The 22,147-nt window shown below is 40.6% G+C and overlaps 1 protein-coding gene across 2 annotated transcripts in view; it reads left to right on the top strand.

Moving 5' to 3' along the window:
- The first annotated feature begins 398 nt into the window (after positions 1 to 398).
- Positions 399 to 22,147, top strand: part of EPSTI1 (epithelial stromal interaction 1) — a 50,373-nt gene continuing 28,624 nt past the window's right edge. The window contains exons 1-5 of one of the 2 annotated variants that reach the window (XM_080589890.1): positions 399 to 730; positions 11,027 to 11,085; positions 12,886 to 12,969; positions 16,789 to 16,862; positions 17,480 to 17,563. In XM_080589890.1, the coding sequence (XP_080446016.1) occupies positions 546 to 730; positions 11,027 to 11,085; positions 12,886 to 12,969; positions 16,789 to 16,862; positions 17,480 to 17,563 (486 nt within the window). In that variant the 5' untranslated portion in view covers positions 399 to 545. Of the gene's footprint in view, positions 751 to 11,026; positions 11,086 to 12,885; positions 12,970 to 16,788; positions 16,863 to 17,479; positions 17,564 to 22,147 lie in introns of both variants that reach the window. The other variant, XM_080589889.1, reaches the window with a different exon arrangement.

The following is a 22,147-nucleotide window of genomic DNA, read 5'->3' as shown; positions in this document are numbered from 1 at the left end:
TGACCATCACCTTAGGATTAGCTATTATTAGGATTAGCTAACTATTATTAGTTAGCTATTAGTTTCACTTTCATCTTTCTATGTACACTCCTCAAAAAATTAAACCAATAAATAATAATAATAATAATAATAATAATAATAATAATAATAATAATAATAATAAAAACAGCATCCTTCCCCTCCCTCGTTGGGAAATTTGAAGTGCTGGGGTAAAAAATCATCAGAAATATGGCTTTCAGCCAGACCTCCCCTTGCTTATCAGTCTATTCAAAGATTGCACAAAGTGTTACTTGTATGTTTTATTAGCAAAAATCAGCATTGCTGCCAGCTGATGACTCCACCTCTGGTCTTACTCAATGCTGTGGTTCAGAAGATCAAATCGAGCTTCAACTGGAGGATGAAACAGAAAGGAGTTTGTGGATTTGAATGTCCTATGGCTGCAAGTCCAGCTGGGGGTGGGTCTTACAGGGAATTGAAACTTAATTGAAAGAAGTCAGTGTTGGGCTTTTCCCTAGCCTTAGCTGCAGTCCTCCTTCCTGACAAGGATGTCTGGGGTTGGAGGATGGAGGGGAGGCAGCAGGTACAGGATGGCTGCTGCCTCCAGTACCCCATTTTCCTCTCAGGGTTACAACAATCAACCAGAGGCGGCTGGAAAACCCCAGCAGCTGATGACATCTGGAGAGGAGCAAAGGCACCAAGCATCAGCCTACCATCAGCAGCAAGAGCAGCAGTAAGTAGAAAGGAGCCTAGGTGAGATTTACTAGGTGAGATCACTTTACTCAAGGTACGGACCTGTAAATGTAGAAATACTTTACAGAGATCCTGTGAAAGGGATTGGGCACAGAAGCAGCATGTCCTCCTGCACTCAGAGAAGCCTACCCACCAGCAATGCTTCCTAAATGGCACCTGAGGTGTGCTGACAGGTTTTGTGACAGTGTGGCTCACGCCTGGGGCTGCTTGTATGCGATGTGTGTGGACAGCATCAGTGCTACGTGTGATAGCAGCAGCCAGTTCTGTGCATTTGGTATTGCTGTACATGGCATCTGCTTCTTGGCATCGTTTTCTAACCAGAATTTCAAATCCGGTCCTACCTCCCTGTTTTCTCTCTCCTAATATTTCATCCTGGAAAGTCTAAAAATACTTCTTTTGGCTGCAGAGACGGATGTCGGCTGCGTTCCAGCACTGATCTGAATGCAATCCAGGACATGGAACAGCTTCTAACAACTTCATACTGACAGAAGTAAAACCAAAGCTTCAGCCCCAAATTTCATTTTAAGTTTTACTGGGATCTATGCCCTGTCCGCCTCTGGTTTTCTAGTGACAAGCTTAGATACCTTATAAGCTCTAACATGCAAAAATAGTGCAAAATATAAATTGTCAGTAGCATGTGTGTATTTTGTACCCATGTGCTTAGCTGACCAAAACTAATTGTTAACAGTTTTTTTCCCCAAATCTTTTTTTTTTTCTTTTTCTGAGCTGTTAGTAACAGTGCATGTAATTTTGTTATTATTGTGCACTGAGTTTGCTTGACTTGCTTTTTCTCCCCCATCTTTCATAGTGCAGCTGATGGAAACTGGTTTCACTATCTAGAGGCTGTTTCAGTTTCCTTTCCTTGAAGAAGGAGGAGCCAGGCTGTGCAAGAGGCGGCAGACTGCTGGTCATGAGCAGCAATCAGCAGCTTGCCACTGTAACCCGTGAATGACTATCTACTAGGCAGTAATAATACATGGACTATTAAGAGCTGGGCTGCTTGGAAATCCTTGAGCACTTTATCAACTCACCTTCAGGAAAGCAAACAGCCATTCTCAAGTTATTCTATGTTTATTTCATGCCACTTCCAAACATGAAGGACCCTCTGCCTTGCCTTCCTGCACACTGGCATATATCCACAGTACAGTGAAGGCAGCCCAGGTACTTGCCATGTGTGGAATTTTATTTTTCTCTTGGGGATGGGCAGTAGACTTTTCCCATGGATGTAGCTGTCTTTGCCCAAGGCTTGGTCTGGGGTACAGCCCCCTGGTTAAAGTTAAGTAAATACTTAATCAGTTGGTTCGCCTGAGTTCCCTGCAAAATTTACAGCAAGAGTAAATATATCTACATAGATTTTGGCCAGATGATGGAATCCCTATAAAACCAGGTAAACTTTTGGGGAAGAATAATTAAAAGTCCTGTTTCATGTGTTTCATGTTTATATGATGCTTGCAGAGGGAAAACTGGTACACATCTACTACAAGGGCTGCACACAATATTTTTCACTATGTGATATGAAAGAGTCTCTCTGCACATCTTCATAAAGCTGTAACAGTGAATTCATTCCTAAACCAGGAGTATACAAATTAAAGTCTACAGTATTATGAAGTTAATGAGAAAGAGGAATGAACGAGAGGCTGGGTCAAAGAGGAACCATGTAATATGAGTGGGAAACAAACACTGAAAGAAGTGAACAAGATTGGGGTTTCCTCACTGCCCTTGGGGAGAAGAGCACCAACGTTGGTGAAGAGACTAGAAACACGAGTTATGAGGAGCAGCTGAGGAAATTGGGGCTTTTTACTTTGGAATAAAAAGAGTCTGAAGGAAGACATCATCACTCTACATCTACCTGAAAAGTGGTTGCAGCAAGGAGAATGTCGGTCTCTTTGCTCAGGTCTCAGGTGACAAGTGATAGGACATAAGGAAATGGTCTCAATTTGTGCCAGTGGAAGTTTAAACTGGGCATCAGGAAGAATTTCTTCATGGAGAGGGTGATCAAGCATTGGAATAGGCTGCCCAGGGAAGTGGTGAAGTCTCCATCCTTGGAGGTATTTAAGAGTTGTATGGATATAGCACTAAGGGACACATTGAGTGATAGGACTTGGTGGGTCAGGCAGATGGTTGGACTTGAGGATCTTGACGGTGCTTTCCAACCTGGATTATTCAATGACTCTATGAGTTGAAGCCACTTAAATGGGGATTTCTTTAACTAAACCAAGTGAAAGTGGTAGAAAGTATCTGAAATGCTGAAGCAGACAAGAGGAGTCTTCTGTTCTTAAACCAAAAACTATAACATTTGTTGATAAATATTTGTTCTGTTATTTCAAGTTATGTTTCAAGCCAGCTCTCATATTAAAATATCCTTTCAGTAGTGGCAAAGCTAACTCAGCCTTTTGGCTCTCGGTCCCTTTGAACATGATGCTTCAAACTAAAATGCTAGCACACCCTCAGAATAGTCCAGGTTTTCAGGCTCAGGGTTAACAAAGGGTTGAACAGAGAAGTTTGTCAGGTAATGTCGAAGGGTGTCTGCAGAATTAAAAAATCCACAGACAAGCATTAGTTAGGAGGCTTTCTGGTGTATGTGTAGCAGAGGAAACATGAGGGGCCCAAGAAGGATGCCTCTGTGCCAAGATGTGGCTCTATTCCAGTCAGTGTGCTGCTCGCCATTTTCCAGAAACAGCCAAGATTTGGTCTTGATGCCAACAGAGCAGGAGTCTGAGCCTCTGTTGAAGCCTGTGTGTGAGTAGGGTGTGTGTATGTTGTTTCCATGCAAAGTCTCAGCCTGTGCTTCGGAGCAATTAGAAGTGGGAAAACACCTTGGCAGCATCTTAGTGTGGGATCAGGTGATGGTTCAGGTAGACAGGACATGTGAAATACATGTGAGATGTGATATGTTAAAGCCTCACCCACCAGCCAAATCAAAGTTTACTCTTTCCCAGAAAAGTGCAAGTTGGGCAACTGGTATTAGATGGTAATTTGTCTCTTGCTTTGGAAAAGCTCTTATACGATATGTTGAGGCTGTGAAGTGATTATAAAGTGGTTCTAATTAAGTTACAAAAAATACTTGTTCAAATGCAAAATTGAAATGAAACTTCACACATCGCCCCCCTCCAGTTCTGTACAAGATGTGGTTTCAGGCTATGGAGAAAAAACACCAGGATGACAAGTGCTTGAAACTGCTTATAATAATAAGCTTGCATTTAAGTTACTTCACTTTGTCTGCTAAGTGCCATGAAATTAACTTGTAGAAAGTGAATTCCCAAATTGCCCCTGTTCATATCTATTCAGAAACAAAAGTCTGTACAGAAGAAAAGGTGGAGGAAAGTGGGGAAATTAGAAGCTGAACTATTGCTAGTGTCTGAAAAAGAAAAAAGTTGTGATAGTCCCTGCCCCCATTCAGCAACGGCAGCCTGTCCATGGTGTCTTTAAACCACACAAGAATTATATTGGTTCTGGTAAAATACATTTAAAAAAAAATCAAATTCAAAGTAATAAAATGTGAAGATATATTGTCACACAGCTGGTAATAGTCCTTTATTGTCCAGAGTGAAAGGAGAGCAGTTACTAGAACGCTTGACTTGAGAAATGTTATTCTTTGACTGCAGGAGCCAAATCCATCAGGGCTTTCTTTCCTTCCTTTCCCAATCTTCATCCTGAACTAAAAAGAAAATCTATAGTGTTGTAGCATCTCTTAATCTTTTGCTGATAGAGTGTCCTTAGCAGTTCTTAGGAAAATTATTTTGTTTCACAATCTGAAATTTCTTCTTTTTAATAACTCCAAAATGGTCTCTTAAACTGGAGGAGGCTTCTTCTCTAAATGCTTCTTTTGTCCACTGGTGGTACTGGTGTATGTGTAATCTGAATTACAGACAATTTGTTTAGAGTTGACCGCTGTATTTGCTGCACAGGACAAAATCTCCCAGCTCTGTATCTTTCAGGGTGATGTACTAATCTTTGCAGCACGGTGGGGCGATTCAGAGGTGCCTGGCTTTGGTGTTATCAGTAGCCAGCCTTATCTCCAGTTAAGCATTCAGTGACTGAGTCTACATAGGAGGATAGCTATGCAGTAAGATTTGGGGACTGCTGTGTTCTTCATAAGGTGTGTGTGTGTCCTAACTCTGCATTAGAAGACTTCCTAGGAAGATCTTGATTTCCTAGGAAGTTGTTCTCTTGATGCATAACTTGATGAGGAGCTATGGTTAAGAAAAATAGCACATCGGCAGGGAATGAAAGGACACCAGTATTATGGTAGAGGGGGAGTGGAGGAGGAAGCATATTGTTGGAAAGAAAGTGGTAGAAGCGGAGGTGAAAACATGCCACTAGTTTAGGTCTTAGTCTTCGTGTGGTAGGCTGACCTGCTCAGCTCTCCAGGTGTGCTGGCAAGCACAACTCACGGCACGCAGATGCCTCTGTGGGGCTTAGCTCAGCTCAGCACTGATGCTGCCAAGCCCAGTGCCTGGCCTGTCTCAGTATAGATGCTCTGTGCTGCTGATTTCCAGGTGCTCCAGCTGACTCTGGCACACTACCGCATCCCTGGCACTGTGCTGCGCTAAGGCAAATGAACTATTTGGGGACAGCATAAATACAAATGTGTCTGACAGCAGGGACTTCATGGAGTTTGTTGGGTCTAGTGTTCTATTTTCTGTTTATTTGGGTTGGAAAAGACCTTCAAGATCCCCAAGTCCAATTATCAACCTACTGAACCCCATCACTAAATCACGTCCCTTAGTGCCATGTCCATACATCTCTTAAATACCCCCAGGGACTGGCACTCCACCACTTCCCTGAGCAGCCTGTTCCAATGCTTGACCACCCTCTCCATGAAGAAATTCTTCATAATGTCCGATTTAAATCTCCCCTTGTGGACCTGCCATTCTTCCTGCGGTGCTATCACACACCAAGCCCAAAGCAAGCTGCTGAGTCTTAGCTGGGAAATTCAGTTCTGAGTTTTGGTCTTACTCTTTGGACCTGATTTTAACTTCAGGAAGTTCTCTAGCAGCTTCTGAGAGTTGAGATTTGAGTGCACGGCTGTTGCTTTACTGCTTGTTTCTCAGTCAAACCTTCTCCCGGGCCCTTCTTTGCTGCTGTTTTCCTTCTCACTCATTCCCAGTGCAAGTTCACATCTCCAGGATTTAACTCTTTGTTTTATCCTTAGGCCTCAACTATAGCAAAAAATGTTGGTTTAATGAAAGCTTTAGCTAAACAGAGGGACCAGATACAGAAGTGAGTTATCCTAGTTTAATAAGCTTCCAGACATCAGCTGAACTGTGGTAATTAAGTGCACTCCTAGCCTGTGGCAAGTACAGGACAAAACCCATGAACATAGATTTTCAGTGGTAAACATTTTCTGCTAAAAGCAGTTTATTTTCGGTCTGTCATGTTAAGAAAGCTAGGATGACTCAGGCAGTGTATAACGTTAAGACCCGGTAATTCACTTTTGTGTCTGAGCTGCAAACTGGTAAGATACTGTTGCTCATAAAAATAGAAAGCCAGAACCCCAAACCTGCAAGCAAGATTCGTACATATGGGTGCAAAGCATATCGAATGACCGAGGTCTAACGCTAGGGCTGTTGATTATCATTAGCCTGTGCACTGCACAGTACAGATACCTATAGGGCAGTTGTCTCCTTGCTGGGGTTTGGAGTCTCGTAGCCCTCTGATCTGGCAGCTTTCATGCTGTTTAGCATCATATGGGCTGCTCCATCAGGCACGGGAGCCTTGGTGAAAACAATATTTTGTGGTGGTGTTGACGTGACTGTTGTCAAGCAATTCCTGGTAACTGGATGCAAAGTTCAGTGTAGTGTGTCTTTGAAGAAGGCTTTATGATTGTCCTTGGTAGTTTGCTCCTTTTGTTTTTCTCTTAAAGTCAGCCGGTCTTAACATATTCTCTAATGCAGTATTTCATCTGTTTCTTCTGCCTTAAGCATATACATTAAGCACATGTACTATAAAAAGAGGAAAAAGTACGCACGCATATACCCACAGTCATGCACATAAACGTGTGCAAGTACGTGTCTACATACCTGTGTATTTTTTCTTTGTGCTTCTCTTTTCATTGATTACTGAATATAAATGAACCTTTTCTTTTCAGTGGTTCATATGCAGATGCATATAGAGCCCCACAAGGGTTCTCTTCAGTCCTTCCTCTAGACTAAACCTTCCTTTTTTTTTTTTCTTTCACCAAGCTTTAGTAATTTGTGTTGCTCTCCCCTGCACGCTCCTTGGTTTCTGGCTCTTATTGAATGCAGACAGCACATTGCCTAGCAGAGCAAAATATTTAGCTTTCAGCTTTGTGGCATTCATGTACTGATGCACCAGCAATATAAAACACAGTGGAACTGGAAATAGTTTATAACAGCCATTACTTTTGTAACTCTTTAAACTATTTCACACTTCATTTGGAAGGCTCCCCAGTGGTAGCTGGCTGGAGTGGGCTCGAGGAAATACTGAAGGGCACAGCTCTGCAAAAAACATTATTGGTGAACAGCAGTTCTCATGTGTTTATTCAACTTCAGAAATAATCTATTTTATACAAACCTAGAAGAAAGTAGCGCAAAGGCTGTGCCCTGAAAACACTGAAGACTAGTCCTTAAGTAGTGTGAGTTAAATGTGTCAAGTCGCCCACAGACTTACAAATTTAAGATTGCAGACATGGTGTTCTCAGTGTTGCTGATAATTCAAACTGTAAGCTATCTTTGCAGATTTTTTTTGTGAGGCTATTGTATGTTTCTCCTGATTGAAAGATTTTTCTATTTGTATATATTGCTATATAGATATTAATCTTCTTATTATTGAGATATTTGATGTCTATGTGTTTGAAAACTCATATGAGGTTGCTTTTTGAGTTTTATCCCAATACAGATGCATTCTCTTATTGGGTTATAACTTTTTCACAATTGTTGATATTTGCTCAGTCTGAGTAATTAGGCAATACATTCCCCTTTTCTGTGGGAAAAAAAAATAAACCAAAAAAGTCTTATCAAGATTAATGTGACTTATAAAGGCAGAATAGGGTTTGTTTCTCTTTTATGAAGAGCTATAACCTGGGTAAGATGTTCTTCCCGCTCCCAGTGACTTCCATATTTGTATTTATAAATCAACCATACGTCAAAGATAGATTTAAGTCATAGAACAATAAGAATCATTATTAGGGAACCTGAAAAGTAAAATTCTCTGTAAACGTTTCAACTTCACTTCATGTATTGGTATAAAGTACAAAAGGTATGCACACTGCTGGTAGCTTAAAATCTTTACATTTCCTTAATTGCTATCCAGGTAAGTAGGATAATTTACTCCAGACTTAAAGCTGCAGTGGCAACTCAGAAACTGCCTGAAATATTAAATTCACAGGCTGTAGCATATTCTATGGCTTTACTGGATCAGAGGTTCTGTCTGGACAAAGTACTAACTTGCAATATACTCCAAACTGGCTAAAACATGAGGTGAAAGCTGCTGGTGGATTTTTTACTTTCTTTCCTAAAAAAATAAAAAATAAAAATAAAGAAAATAAGGGACAGTCAGTGTGGATTTGAATTTTAGCTTTAGAACTAGTAGGCAGGTGGAATCTCTTGGGCAGCAGATCATCTGGCTCCTCCTGTGGCTGCAGATTTGAAAAGCAAGGATGGGTTCAATCCCTGGCTTTCACCCATCCCATGGGAATCTTACTATATGCTTGCTCTTCCTTCTCCCAGTCCAAATACCCAATGTTACACTTTGACATGTCTATCTTTCCAGAGAGACCAAGGTGAGCACTATCAAAATAGATAAGCTCACTAATGCTTATATATATATTTTTTTGAAATTATTATTATTATTATTTATCTTGGACTAAAATAGAGCATGTGGTATAAATACTAGGTAAAGGAAAAACAAAAGTATCCTGTTCTCCTTTTTATTCCTGAACTGGAGACTTGAAATCCTCATTTTATTTTAACTTTGCTTTTATTTCAATAACATGAAAACCAAACTGGACTTTAAACAAGCACTTTTTTAACCACAGTGACTCTTACTCTTTGGAAAACAAAGCTGAGCTGTCTCTAGCAGTAAGTGTAGTTCCCTGTCACTGGTCTCACTTCTATCCCTTTAATGAACTGATTGATCTTTGTTATATTTCATGTCCCGTCCTTCTGAACTCCTGGATAATGGCCATGGACAAATATCAAAAGAGTGGCCTCACCTTGGCCTCCTCCAGCCAAAAAGCAAAAGCAGATAAAGGAAATGATTCATGGCACAAAGGCTATCGTGTCATAAAGCCTAGAGTTGATATCATGATTCTTAAATATGTGCAGACACACAGAGCTCCTTGTTGTCTTTTTAATTGGATTCCTTATTTAGAAAAAAAAAAAAAAAACAGAAAAAAAAAAAAAAACGGAATGTCATCAAAGTACATCTAATGATATTAAAAACTTTTCTGCCCCTTATGCTATGAATCAGTGGGATGTCTTAGATGCACTAATGTTTTTTTTGAGGGGGAGAAGTGTGTAGTCTTGTAACTTAACAATTCCAGCCTTTTTTTTTTTTCACTGACAAAGGGATGGCAGTGCATACTTTTTAAAGTATGCAATTTTTTTGTGTGTATGAATTTGAGAGAAATATGATATTAATACCTGAAAAAGTCAAGAAAAAAATAATACTTATTGAAACTGACCAGCTGTACAGCAGCTTGTTGGGGCAGTAATGGAGAACATTATGCTATAGCATGCAAAGGTTGTCAAAACTTACTTTAAGTAATGGCTGAAATTGTGCAATGATGCTGGAAGGGCAATGCAGCTACCTTGCTCCTGCCTCTGAGGGCCTGGGGTTTGGTGGAGAGGCGAGGAACAGTCTCACTGGGCACCAGAGGAAGCTGGCAGGCAGGGAAAGGTCCACATTAAAATGACACCATTAAAGCTCGCAGCTCTGTCTTTGCTAGTTTAATCTCACAAATTAATCCACATCCTCCTAGAACAAGTCTTCAAAGAGAAAGAGGTAATTGGATATAAATGCTTTCCTTCCCAAATGCCGAATTACAGTGATATGGCAGCAGGCGGCTTTTTGCACTTTGATCTCTTTGCATGATTTTCATTCCTCTTTTTAGCCTTTGTCTCAGACCTCCTTCTCTCATTACTTTTCCACAGCCAACTGAGCTCTCTCTCCTTCCTAGCTTGTCCTCTAGCCCTTTCTTCTTTCAAGGGGCGCAGTTTTCATCTCTCATTAGTCTTTGTTTTCTGCTCTTCTCCTTCTGCCTTCCCAAAGATAACATCAAATAAAATACCAGTGCCCACGTGCGCAGATAAAGCTGTGCCGAACGCTGCAGAGATGTGAGCACACTCTGATACGTGGAGCCAACCTCTGCTCAGTGCGCGGCTGGTGAACCTGCACCCCTGTGGCTTTGCTTTTGCTGAGGTGGAGTGCAGGCAGTCCAAACTCCTACCCACACAGTATACCTTGTAGATTAAAAACCTTTGTTTCCTCCGAGTGAAACTGACATGTTTTCATCAGTCATTTGATCACCTCCAGTCTCTAATACACTCCGAGCCCTGTCCTGTTTCTTTGCTGTCATGCTAGATTGATAGCTCTTTGAGACGGCAACTGTGTTTTGAATTCAGCCTAAAAAAACAGGGCCTCAGCCCTTACTCAGTGTGTTGGACCTGAGGCGTGACAGCAAAATAAATATGCCTGAGGAATTCCTGGTACCGGACAAACACAAATCTGACAGAAACTGAGGCTTGGTCAGGCAGCAAGTCACCTAAGCCCATGACAAACAACATGCCTTCATGCACTCTTTGGACAACTCTTGGGCAGACTGCCTGAATTTGTGAGGAGTTCAGTGCCATTGAGGCATGGGGTGGGACTACCAACACGAGTGCTCTTCCCCATAGACAGTGACCTGTGACCTGTGCTTGAGCAAGCTGTGCCGGAAAGCACCAATAGCCCTGCTGGGGAAGTAGTCCTCTACCAAGAGGAACTTCGTGATGTGAGGAAGTGATTTGATTTGAAACAGCTGAGATTTGAGGTCTGCAGTCTAGAGTGAGACTTAATAAGAAACATGGAGACTGTGCCAAAAGTTTCTGAAAATATTATCCTTGGTATTCACTGTCTACTACAAATATAACTATTTCTAAAGTATTTACCAAAAATTCCGGAAGAGCTGAATCAAAGTAAAAACTGGTTTTGATATAATTTTTTTTTTTGTTACAACAGCAGAACACCGACCTCACTGATGAAGAAAACCCCTTCCAGTCCAATTGTTTTTCTGTAGAGAGAAAAAATAAGAGAGTGTTTTCTTTCATTCTAGTGTCAGCTCGTACGTCTTGATAACTCCAAATGAAACCAGAAGAAACCAGTTGCAACAAAGTAAGCTGAGATGTCTAATGCATTATTTCTACTTGAATAAGTTTATTTTTGTGTGTGTTTTATCACCCTTGCAACTTTTACCTGCATCTTTTCAATACTTTTTATGTCTGCAGCTGTAAGTATAAGGTCAGGGCTATGAGCCTTCGCCATCACCCTGTAGGCTTTTCTCAAGATCAACTTCTCATCTGGCTAAACTTCACACATAGTAAGGCTTCTTTGGGAACAGGTTTTTGGTAATAGCAGTGCTGTAGCTCCTCAAGCTGACTTGTACAAGAGTCATCTGGAATTAACTCAACCCTGTATTTGCAGGATTGAATTTAGATTGGAGAACCCAGCTTTGAACACTCTTTAGGTTATGGGGAGGAAGAAGAAAAATACAAGCAAGAAATATTTTTGAAAGTGCTCTCATGTGGAAGCTAACGTAACTCGAACCACACCATCTGTTGGTTCCTGAATCCCTGTTTAAAGATTGTATATGGATCTTTTAATGAAGGTGGGAAAGATTTTAGATGGCAAAACACCTGCAGTTATATAAGATCACTTTCGCGGGGCTTCAAGTCTTGCTGGTGAAAGTAGGTAAGCAGGAACAACCTGAAGCTGTACCAGAAGGAATAGGCACGTTAAAAGTCTTCCATTGACCAAAGTTGCTACAAAAGAGCCATGAAAAAAATCTGTGTACAGACATGACCAAACTCTGCAGTCCTGCACTCCTGGCTGTTTATTTGTGCAGAATATGACAGCTGAGGGAGTGTCAGTCAGCACTCCTCAAGTTTTGAGCCCTCAAGTAAATAATGCAATTAAAACAATTCTTCTCAAACATCATGAGTTTGGCTGAAATGCTCTATCAGCAGGCTAGCATGGGGTGGGATTTCCTTTGCTTGCAAGAAAGAAAATGGACTTTCACTGAACCAAACCATAATCCTCTGGAAGGAGGAATGAAAGCAGGCCATCTGAGAGGTGACTGACTCTAAGAGGATAGGTTCTGCTGCTTTAGTAAAGGTCTGTTTTGACTTTGTGCCACCAGCATGCAAAGTCTCAAGCATGCAGAGTGCTTCCACCTTCAATACTGGCAGAAAGGGGGCCTCACTGAATCCAATCCCAAACTAAGGCCTTGTTTTAAAGGTGAAATAAGAAGCTGGTGTCAGTCTTGGGGCTCTTTAGAGACCTGCCCATGGACTGGCAGGTTATCCTGTTAGAGGAGAACTGGTGCTAGCATCTGTTAGCTGTAGCCTGGCATTAGAAAATACAGTTCATGTGTTTAGTACAAGTGAGTAACTGAGGTACTACTTTAAAACACAGCTCCTTTTCTCATGCGTTTTATGGACTTTGATATAAAATAAATTGCCTTTTTCTCCGTCAGCTAAATCTGGGGAACAATTTAATTAACCAGCCATCCTAGAGCATAGGGCTGGCTCCACAAGTCTCCCAGTGCCTCTGGCTGCACTGACTGGATTTCCAATGTATACACTGGGAGCTTGGCACCCAGCTCGTCTGTGGACATCTATGTTGAGGTGTCTTAATTTGAAGCTGAATTGTGCATGCCTCTTGCTTTTATTTAAGAAACAGGGTCAGGAGGGAAAAAGTACTTACCATATGGTTTTAAGTTAACAAAAATATTTGCCTCTCCATCTGATTGTTCCAGTGACTGTGTAACCTCTTGCAGGGGTGTCTGCATCCCTTGAGAACAAGTGGGTCTGTTCCTGGATGAGTCTTCAGTGTTATATACAGCTAAAGACACTTACCTGCTTTTTAGGATGGCTTCTAACTTCCACGCATTTGTTTCGTTTTGTACCTGTTCAGTTGCTAAGAAAGAGCTAGATGACCTGGAGCGCTGGAAGGAAGAGCACAGGCCAAGGCCAATTAAGTTGATTCCACAGAGACTGGGTAAGACATTTAAATCAGCTATTATGAATTGGAAAATCAGTACTTTTTGTTTTATGCAATACATACTATATACACTCACATACCCTTTATGACATAAAGACATCTTTCACTGTTTTTCTCTCATGCTACTTATTAAGGAGATTTGGTGTCAATAAGGGCTGACATGAGCCTGCTGTATGCGCTCCGTGCTTTTTGATGGTCGTGACAATGAAGATGTTTCTGAAGAAAAACAGCACAGAATGTCACTCAAGAAATTTGTCAACATCAGTGTAGAAAATCTATAGTTACATTTGGAAAAAAAGAGGCTGATGAGTCCTTCTGCTGGTAACATTGATCGGTTGATGTGTCAGAGGGGTTGCACATATGGCATTAACATGCAGGTGGACAGTATGTGTTGGAGACCCTCTGGTTATCCATAAAAAAACTCCTCTGGTTTAGGGGACAGTACACATGCTTTCCTGATTTCTGGCTCCTAAAGAGGTAGAAGTGATCCCTGCAGCTTCAGGCATTTGCAGGCTACATGTGCATGAGGCTCTGTATTACCAATTTTATAAAAAGTAACTACAAGGGTGGGTAAATGAAAAGCAGGATAAAAAGCTGCATAAACTTAGGTCACGCTGAATTGAGCTGATGTGCTTGATAAGATAACCAACCTTTTTTTTTTTTTCTAGACAAGTGAGAGGAACTGTAGCAGATCTCTTCAACTGTAACCACTATAAAGCATTTAATGTAGTGCTTTGGGACAGTTAGTGGTTTGGTTTTTTTTTTTTTGTGTGTGTGTGTGTGTGCATGTGTGTTTTAATTAGAAATTGAAAGAAAAAAGCCAACAACCCACCCTTAGTCTTCTATAGAAAATAGGGTTGCGGGTTGTGCTACAGCAAGGAGAAGGTTATTAGAAATGCTTTCAGGTATCAGTCTTCAGACCTATCTTGTTTTAATATCTTTCTTTAATGTCTTTGGCACAAAAGGTAGGAGAGAGCTGATGAAACTTGCTGACAAGACAGAAGTTGGAAGCATCATTCTTATAGAACATGATGAGGATATTGAGCAGCAAAGTGGGATGACCTTGAGGGCCTGCATTAGCAGAAATGGGGCAAAATTCATTATGACAAAATGTATGATTATAACGATGCCTTTATTAGTTTTATAAATGTAGAGCTCCTCTTCCTTCTTTTGGCTGTCGTAGGGGATTTGGGGGTGTACACTGCAGGTTATTGTCTGCCTTGACCTCCTGGGAATGGAGCTGGTAAGCCATGCTACCCAAGATTAGTCTGGGTTGGCTTTGTGCACTTAAAAATTGATACTGGATGGGAGTTGGAGAAATCTGAACTGTCTTTAGCCCAGATTTATTTCTGGAGTCAAGGTGATACTGGTCCCAGTTGCGGCCTGAGTCCCAGTTGTTGGCACTGATGAGACAACCTTTGCAAGTTCGTGTCAGGCCTTGTGTTTCCGCTCCCACATGCAGTCGTGTGGCCAGATGTACTCTTTGTGAGCTCGTGTGTACTAGCTGCTTCCTACCTGTGAGCAATTCCTAGAAGAGATGCTTGTGTCCCAAGAGGACTGCAAAGTTTATTGCTGAAGAAAGTGAGATCTGAAAAACAGAAAGTTGGTGTGTGGTGTCTGCTCAGGAAGCGTGCAGGCTGACTGCGTGGCTGGGGACGTGGTGGGAAGCCTGCAGTGGATGTGGGGAGCCTTAACGTCCCTCTGATCTCACCGCGTTTAAAAACTTCCCAAGGAAAGAAGTGAATTTAAAAAATAAAGAAAAAAAAAAAAAGAAAAAAAAAGATGAAAAAAAAAAAAGCTTCTGAAAGAATTCAAGGTTATATGAACTCTTCAGTCTCCATCTAGCTGCCATTTAGAAAGACCCCTGGAGACTGAGACACATGCACTATGTTCAGTGTCTCTGCAAAGAGGAAAGGTGCAAAGATTATTAGATCTTAGCATTCCCAGAGGAACAAATTTGGAACAGAAGAGAGCTCAAGCAGGGAGAAAACAAATCTAGCATCTCTAATTTCACAACTGTAGGTACTCATTAAGGTAAAAAAGTATCCTATGTTATTTTCTCAGAATGATTTTAAGAGACTACCCATCTAGTCCAAATCACCAGAGAATTCTTGAAGTTTCTTTACACTCATGCTTTCCACAGGGAAATAAGTATTCTGGATTTCAACTCTGTAGTATTTGACTGGCAAAGTTTCAGGTACCATGGAGGGATGAGAGCAATGAATGATGCAAGTGGCACCCTCCTCCATGAGCAATGAGTGGAGGAAAAAAAAATCATGCCTGTTAAATGCAATGGCCTCTTTTTCCACCATATTGTATAAATTTAGCCAGTCATAACACATCCTGACTTCAGTGAAACATTTGACAGATTACAGTCTAACCAACTTGAAGGAATTAAACCTGTCTGAAAAGCTGTAGGCAATGGCAATTAATGATAAGTAAAATACTTATTTAGATCTGATATCTAGCAATACATGCAGAAACAAACAGTGAGCACAAGTATGTTAAATGTTGACAAGAGAAGGTTAGAAAGAAAGAAATACCAAGCATCTGGAAGGTTTCAGAACTTGTTTAGTAACGATTGTATTTCCCACACTTCACAATGCCAGCTGTATGCTTGTTGCTACTGTAAGCTTGTTGCTTGTATCCTGCACGGCCAGTCATTCCTGAGTGCTCAATCCTACGAAGTTTTTTGTGTGCATAAGAATGTTTTTGCGCTTAGGGAATTGATCTCCCATTTGCTGAATCTCACAAAGTCACGTAAGGATTGGTTGTCTTCCATTAGTAAGGGGAGAACACTACTTTTGTCAAGGGTGATCCATCCTGAAGGATCTAGCATGGTTGTCTTATATTTCAGGCACCCCAGGTAGCACAGATTGGTCCAGCTGATTGTATTAAACTAACGCTCATTTAGTGGGGAATTTTGCAGAAAATCAGTAGGTGTAAATATAGCCCTCATCCTCAGAATGGAGTGGGGACTGCTGTTGTTTTTTCTGTTTGTTTGTTTGCTTGCTTCCAACAACCAAGGGAATAAATTATTGGCTTTCCTAAAGCAAGAAAATACTTTGGAATATAATAGAGCAGAATAATTGAATCAAAAGCACTCCTTCACATCCCTTGGGAGCTACTAGCACTTTCTATTTGTTCTGCTTTCTTTTTTTTTTTTTATTGGAAGCCTGAACATCATGGGCAGAGGTCTAGGTGGTCTCAGTAGAGAGCCTTTGCCTTTGGAAAGGACACCTTCTGCTAGCTGGATATGAATATGAGGTCTGTGGAAAAAGTTTTGATTTCCATTTCAGAAAGCAGATTCTTCCTCAAGCCCCAAGACATTGCTAAGAAGATACACAAATGATAGTATCCCATTACAGCTGGCAGAAACTCCAGGCTCCTAAACTTGATAAAAGAGAAACCCTTGGTCAGTAAAGTTTTTGACTCAGTATGTGTGCGTGACAAACTGAGCAAAGGTGGGGTGAGCTAGATCTGAAAATCAAGACTCATCTGCAAAGCATGACTGATCTTCTGAAAATGTAATGGTTCCCCACTAAACTGATCATATACAGTAGGATATATTTGCTGCTAGAGTGGATGATACAGTGGATGCTCTGCAAATAATAAGCTAGTGCTTTTGACGGATGGATAAAATGATCAAAAAGGTCTCCTGCCCATTCTCTTTAATGTCAGACAGCTACTGTAATTATGAAAAAATTTCTGTATATGCGTACATTCAATTTGTTATATTGCTCTGTTCAGAAATGACTGGCATTTTAACTTTAAATGCTCATGCAAAATGCAATTTATACTTTTTTTTTTTTTAAGGAGGAAAGGAATCAGAGGCTGAAGCAAGACAAAAACAGCAAATGATGCTCGTGCAATCTAAATACCAACAAAAGGTCAGGAAGAATAAATTTGTTTGTTTATTTCAGGAATTCAAAAAAGGCTTTTCATGAAGTGTTTCATATGGCTATCAAATGAACTCACAGCTGCTCAACAAAAGAAAGTCATGAAACCTGAAGGAAGCAGCAGAAAACTAGAAACAAATGATCTTCACCAAAGAAAATGAGAAATCTGCCCATGAATATGTATCAAACAGTATCACAGATCATATCCAAAATGATAACCAGTACAGACACTTATAAGCCTCACTGTATCTTTCAGCGTGCTGCCTACAGTTTCACTAATTGATCAATGCACCACCCCCATCCAGTGCTATGTAGTAGATGTGTTGTTCCTTTTATAAAAGGTATAAATGCTTGTAAGTTATCAGTCATCTGTGTGATTCCTTGCATGGGTGCCCATTCATTAGTCACAGATTTCTCAGCCTTCCTAAAGCCAATATTGGAGCAGTGGTTACACAGCCTGCTTTATTCAGTGTCTCTAAGAAAAAATTCTGGAAACTTTCATCAAATGCACTCCAGTTTTGCAAGACATGTGGTACAAGAGTCATGTTACCTTATGTGTTCTTTTTATATACATATGTAAAATATTTTTTAATCTTAATTTCATACAGCACAAGAGAGAAGAATACATGAAAGCAAAAAAAGCAGCTGAAGAAGCTGAAATCCTAAAAAAGAAAGCAATTCAGAGAGAAAAGGTAAAACGTGATTACTGCAGATTTGGAACCAAACAGCAAAGTTTATTTCTTGATGCTTGATTTTGCTGAACTATATGAAACAGGCTCATTAAATGAAATGGTAGTCCTGGATAACATCAGGGAAATGGGAAATCCAGCCCTCCTCATAGTAGCTCACTAAAGAATATCTGGCCTGGTTTTCTTTGGGGTTTGTGCCTTCCTTTGGTTTTTCAGAAACTCTAGCTTTGTGTTTGCATGCAACCTGGAGAGTTAGTAGAGAGAAAGGGAGAACACTAGGATCAGGGCGAATATTGTGACTAGTGATATAGCTTATACAGTTCACTTTGGCACAAGCTTTCTCTGTAAGATCTGATTGTGGCAAGTGGCACAAAGGCTATAGAAATCCATAGCTGCTTGCTGTACACACAGGAAGAACACAAGAAAATCCAGCCTGTCATGGTGGAAGAGGCATCCAAACATGAAAAGGTCATTATAGCCTAACTGCATTGTGCTGAGTGCCCCTGGAATTCCTGATGCTTCTCCAGCCCCTCTATGGCCTGCACACTCAGGTGCATAGCTAAAATGTTAAGATCTCTTTTCCTTCTAGTTTTGACTGTATATCCTTATACTGACACCAGCAACAGCTCACTTCCAAATCATCAGTTTTATTTTGCAAGTGTTTGTCTTGTTGAGTTAGTTATTCCCACAAAGCGTTTTCTCATCATGTGTGCTCTACAAACCTTTGTAAAAATTCTTTCATTTCTCCTTGGTGGACACCAAGTAGCACTTGGTTGAGAATGTAGCATTTTTAAACAACAACAACAACAACAAAAGAGGAGGGGGAACAGACACTGATGTGTACAATAGTAATGAGGGAAAGGGAGATTTCAGGTTTGCAAGTTTTGTCTCCATAACAATAAAAATGATCTTCTGTGCAGAAGCTGAAAGCTGAGAGTTAATTCCCAAATCGTCGCTACTGGATTGCATACAAGGAGATGCATAAACAAAAATAGCCTTAATTGCCTCTAGATGAAGCTTAGTCTGTTCCCAGTCTTTTAGTGGTTAGCATTAATCTTTGTGAAAAAGCCCATACACAATAACTCGCAGAGGCAATAGATAGTACCATCTGAAATGTTTTTAACAGTTACCAGCTCATGTGTAGCTCCAGAAGCAGTGATGATAGCAATGGTAGAAAGGGGATTAATTATATTTTATTCAGCTATTAAATATATGTTTTTTGCCCATGGGCATTGGACAAGAAGTTGTTGCAAGACTGCAATAACTTATAGTTACACCTAGAAAATATATTGATATATCAGTTTTGTTTTCATGCTCTTTAATTTCCTTACCTCCACACCGACAAATTATAAAATCTTTATAGGTGTTGTAGATAGTAAAACTGTAACTATCAGTTTCTTCTAAAGAAGACTGCAACATCATGGCAAACATCTTTGCCAAACAAACTGTTTAATTTGAATAAACAAACTTACACCCACAAAGCAAGCAAACAAAACTGAGAAGCATGAAGGGGAACTCTTAATCTGAATTTGTTTATTCGTGTTGTCTCCCACAATAGTAATTGAGCTGATGAAGATTTCTGCTTGGAAGACATTAGTATATTAAAAAGGCAACTCTGTGGTTAAGGAAAGCATGCTAGAAAGCCACTAAAAGATGCTTATTTGCATATCTCACCCAGATATCTCTCACCCAGAGAGCTAGACATGACAGAAAGGGAATCCTAAAGAACTAGTGCTTTAGGTACTGGTACTCTAGGCTACCACAGGAGATAAACTTTTTTTTCTTTTTTTAAGTCATAGATTTGTAGACCACTGAGCCAAAGGGGATTGGCTGAGAGAAAGTCTTTCTGCAAATTCACAAGCCGCCTTCTTCCTGGCCAGCCCTTCTTTTGCTCAAGGTTATAATTCATTCAACAACAACAAAATTGATGGTCTGAAAGGCTATCTGCCTTTATTGTCAGGGACCCTGAAACTTTCACAGTTGGAGAGCTACTCTGCCAACAAACTCGAATGGTGAGGCCCTACAGACTAATGTGTCTTGACAAGAACATGTCTTGTCTTGACAAGAACAGGTGCTGGTGCTCAGCTCAGTTCTCCCTTGACTCTCAGGATGATGTGCTGTAACCCAACACTGCTCGTGAACATAGGAGCTGTTTATGTTAATACTTAAATAGTTGTTTTTCACAGAAAATCAACATCCACTCTTCCTTTATCTTTGTGACCAAGAGAAAAATGGGTGTTTGCCTAAGCTGTAACCAAATGTGGAAGGTCTGTGTGACCACATGTACGAGTCCACCTGCCTGTCTCTGTTGTTCTTTAATTAACCATGAGGGTAGATGCCGGAATAGCAACACTCTTGGCATCAACCTTGTCTCTCTCCAACTCCCAAAGAAAAGAAGGGGGTTCCTTCCCCACCATTCTATATTCCACAAAACCAGTTTCTGTGTGTAGGATCGAGCAGGGATTTGGGATCACTTTTGCTCAATGTCAGCCAGCTCGTCCTGGGACTGCTTTGATTTGTTCATGGGGTAACCCGAGGTTGCATGAGTTCATCTTTTCCTTTCCCTTAAGCTAGTGAGCTCTGAGTGCTCACAGAAATAATTTTGAAGAGATTTTGTAATGTTAGCAAGGGAATTCCTATTTCTGTATTTCTCCCTAGTGCTGAGATATGTGTCTGATCTGCAGACAGTGTGGGAGTACGGGAGAAGCAGTGTTGTTATTTGCTCATTAGTAGCAGGCATCTGCAGCTTGGTGTCTTTTATACAGCCTTCACATGACAGATTTTGACCAGACTGAGCCATAACTTACTTTGAGTCTTTTGGATGAAAGGACTGTCAAAATTCCCAAGAAAATAAACAAGTGGCTGACATTTGGCTTCTTGATTTTTAAGCTTTCTGTATACCAAATAGCGTAACTTCAGTGTGCTGCATGTTTCTGTTTCCTGTCACTCAGTCTCTGTTCCTGTTATCCTGCCTTTAGCCTTTCCTGTGTATATTCTAAATGTTGACTAAATATTAGAAGGTTAGAAGATTTGAAGTAAAAAGGCTGAGTGTAATTCAACTGCATGCCACTTTCTTACTTCTGCTCTTACATTGCATAGTAATGATCTTGCCATCTTTAGAAACTGTCCTGTTTAGAACAAACTGTAATTTCATTTTATTCTTTATCAAATCGTGCTCTTTAATTTGACTGTGTTAATCATCACAAATGGCCTTTTTCAGGAATTTGTTAAGACCAGGCACTTCACAGACCTTCTGCTAATGCTTTTCAACATGTTTACCTTCAATATCACAGCTGTTCCACGTTTGGCTTTGTTTTTGAAGACGATGCCAAATGTGGAGTGCTTTGGCAATGCCTACTGATAGATTGTCATTAGTTAGAGAATGTCCGAGTCCCGTTTCCCATCACTTGTATGCATCCTAAGCAAGGGTCCCAGGGTAAACCTCCGTAATAGGAAGCAGTTGCACCAGCCACTAGTAAGTAATTTGAATATGCTGGGATTTTCTTCAGGCAGCCTCCTGGTGGGAGAACAGCTGTAGGATATTTCCTTCTTTTTTTATCTAGTGGGAGATGGGGGTGATACTGTGATACTGAAGGATTATATTTATTACTGTGTTGTCCTATCTAGGAGATAGAGCAGGGCAACTCCAGCGAGCTTTGGATTTGAACTTAAAGGAAGCCTGCATGATGGTGGATCCCGTTTCAAATGGTCTTTCGGAGGTGAAGGCATCAGCTTTCACTGTTGAGCAGTGATTGTGAAAAGTCTGGGAACTCTCACTGCTGCCATGAGGGTATCAGCATCACCTTTGCCAATAACAGGATGCCATCAGATTCTTTGTCTTTCCTTTCTTCCCTTGTAAGTTAAGTTGCACAGATGGATGGGAATCTTTTGCCTAAAAAATCATCAGTCTCTGGATGAAGGGGATAGGAGCAAACAAGCTATTCTTTAAACAGTCAAAATTTACTCATATTGTGGGGTGATATGCCTTACTTTAATCTGAGTTTTCTTTTAGTTATGTCAGTACTTCCTGCATCCTACTACTGTCTCGACATCCCAACTGCCTGAGCAACAGGACACCTTATTCAGAGATTTGTCTTTGTTCTTTTGTTTAATTTCCCATTGCCTTTTTCTAAATAACAACCTGTAAGTCATTTGTCTTTCAACAGTTTATATCATTGTTACACAACACAGTGGCTCTTTTCCTGTCTGCATACATCTGACAGGAATTTTTTTTCTTAATCCAACACATGCTGAGAAGGAATTTGCACTTGTTAGGCAAATCTCTTCCAGACAGTCATTCTTTATCCAATTAAAAAATACCCACCCCGAAATCACTGAAGGCAAAGTAATTGAGTGACTGGCAGTAAACAGCATTTTTTCTGAAATTCTATTGATTGTACTACAGAAAGAAAATGATGGGATGGGGGGTTACAGCCATATTTCTAACATCAATTTTCCCCTTTATATCCCCCGACACACACATACACAATTTTCTTCCTGGTCTTGCACAACACCTCCACCCAGGTCCCAGTGTCATCTCCAGTTTGGGGCTCTGCCCAAATAGCCCATTCCCAGCTACAGTCCCTT

The sequence above is a fragment of the Anser brachyrhynchus genome (genome assembly GCF_964034855.1).
Source record: "Anser brachyrhynchus genome assembly, chromosome: 1".
Taxonomy (NCBI): Eukaryota; Metazoa; Chordata; class Aves; order Anseriformes; family Anatidae; genus Anser; species Anser brachyrhynchus.
Note: the sequence above shows the minus strand (reverse complement) of the source record. Positions and strands in the feature narration are given on the sequence as shown.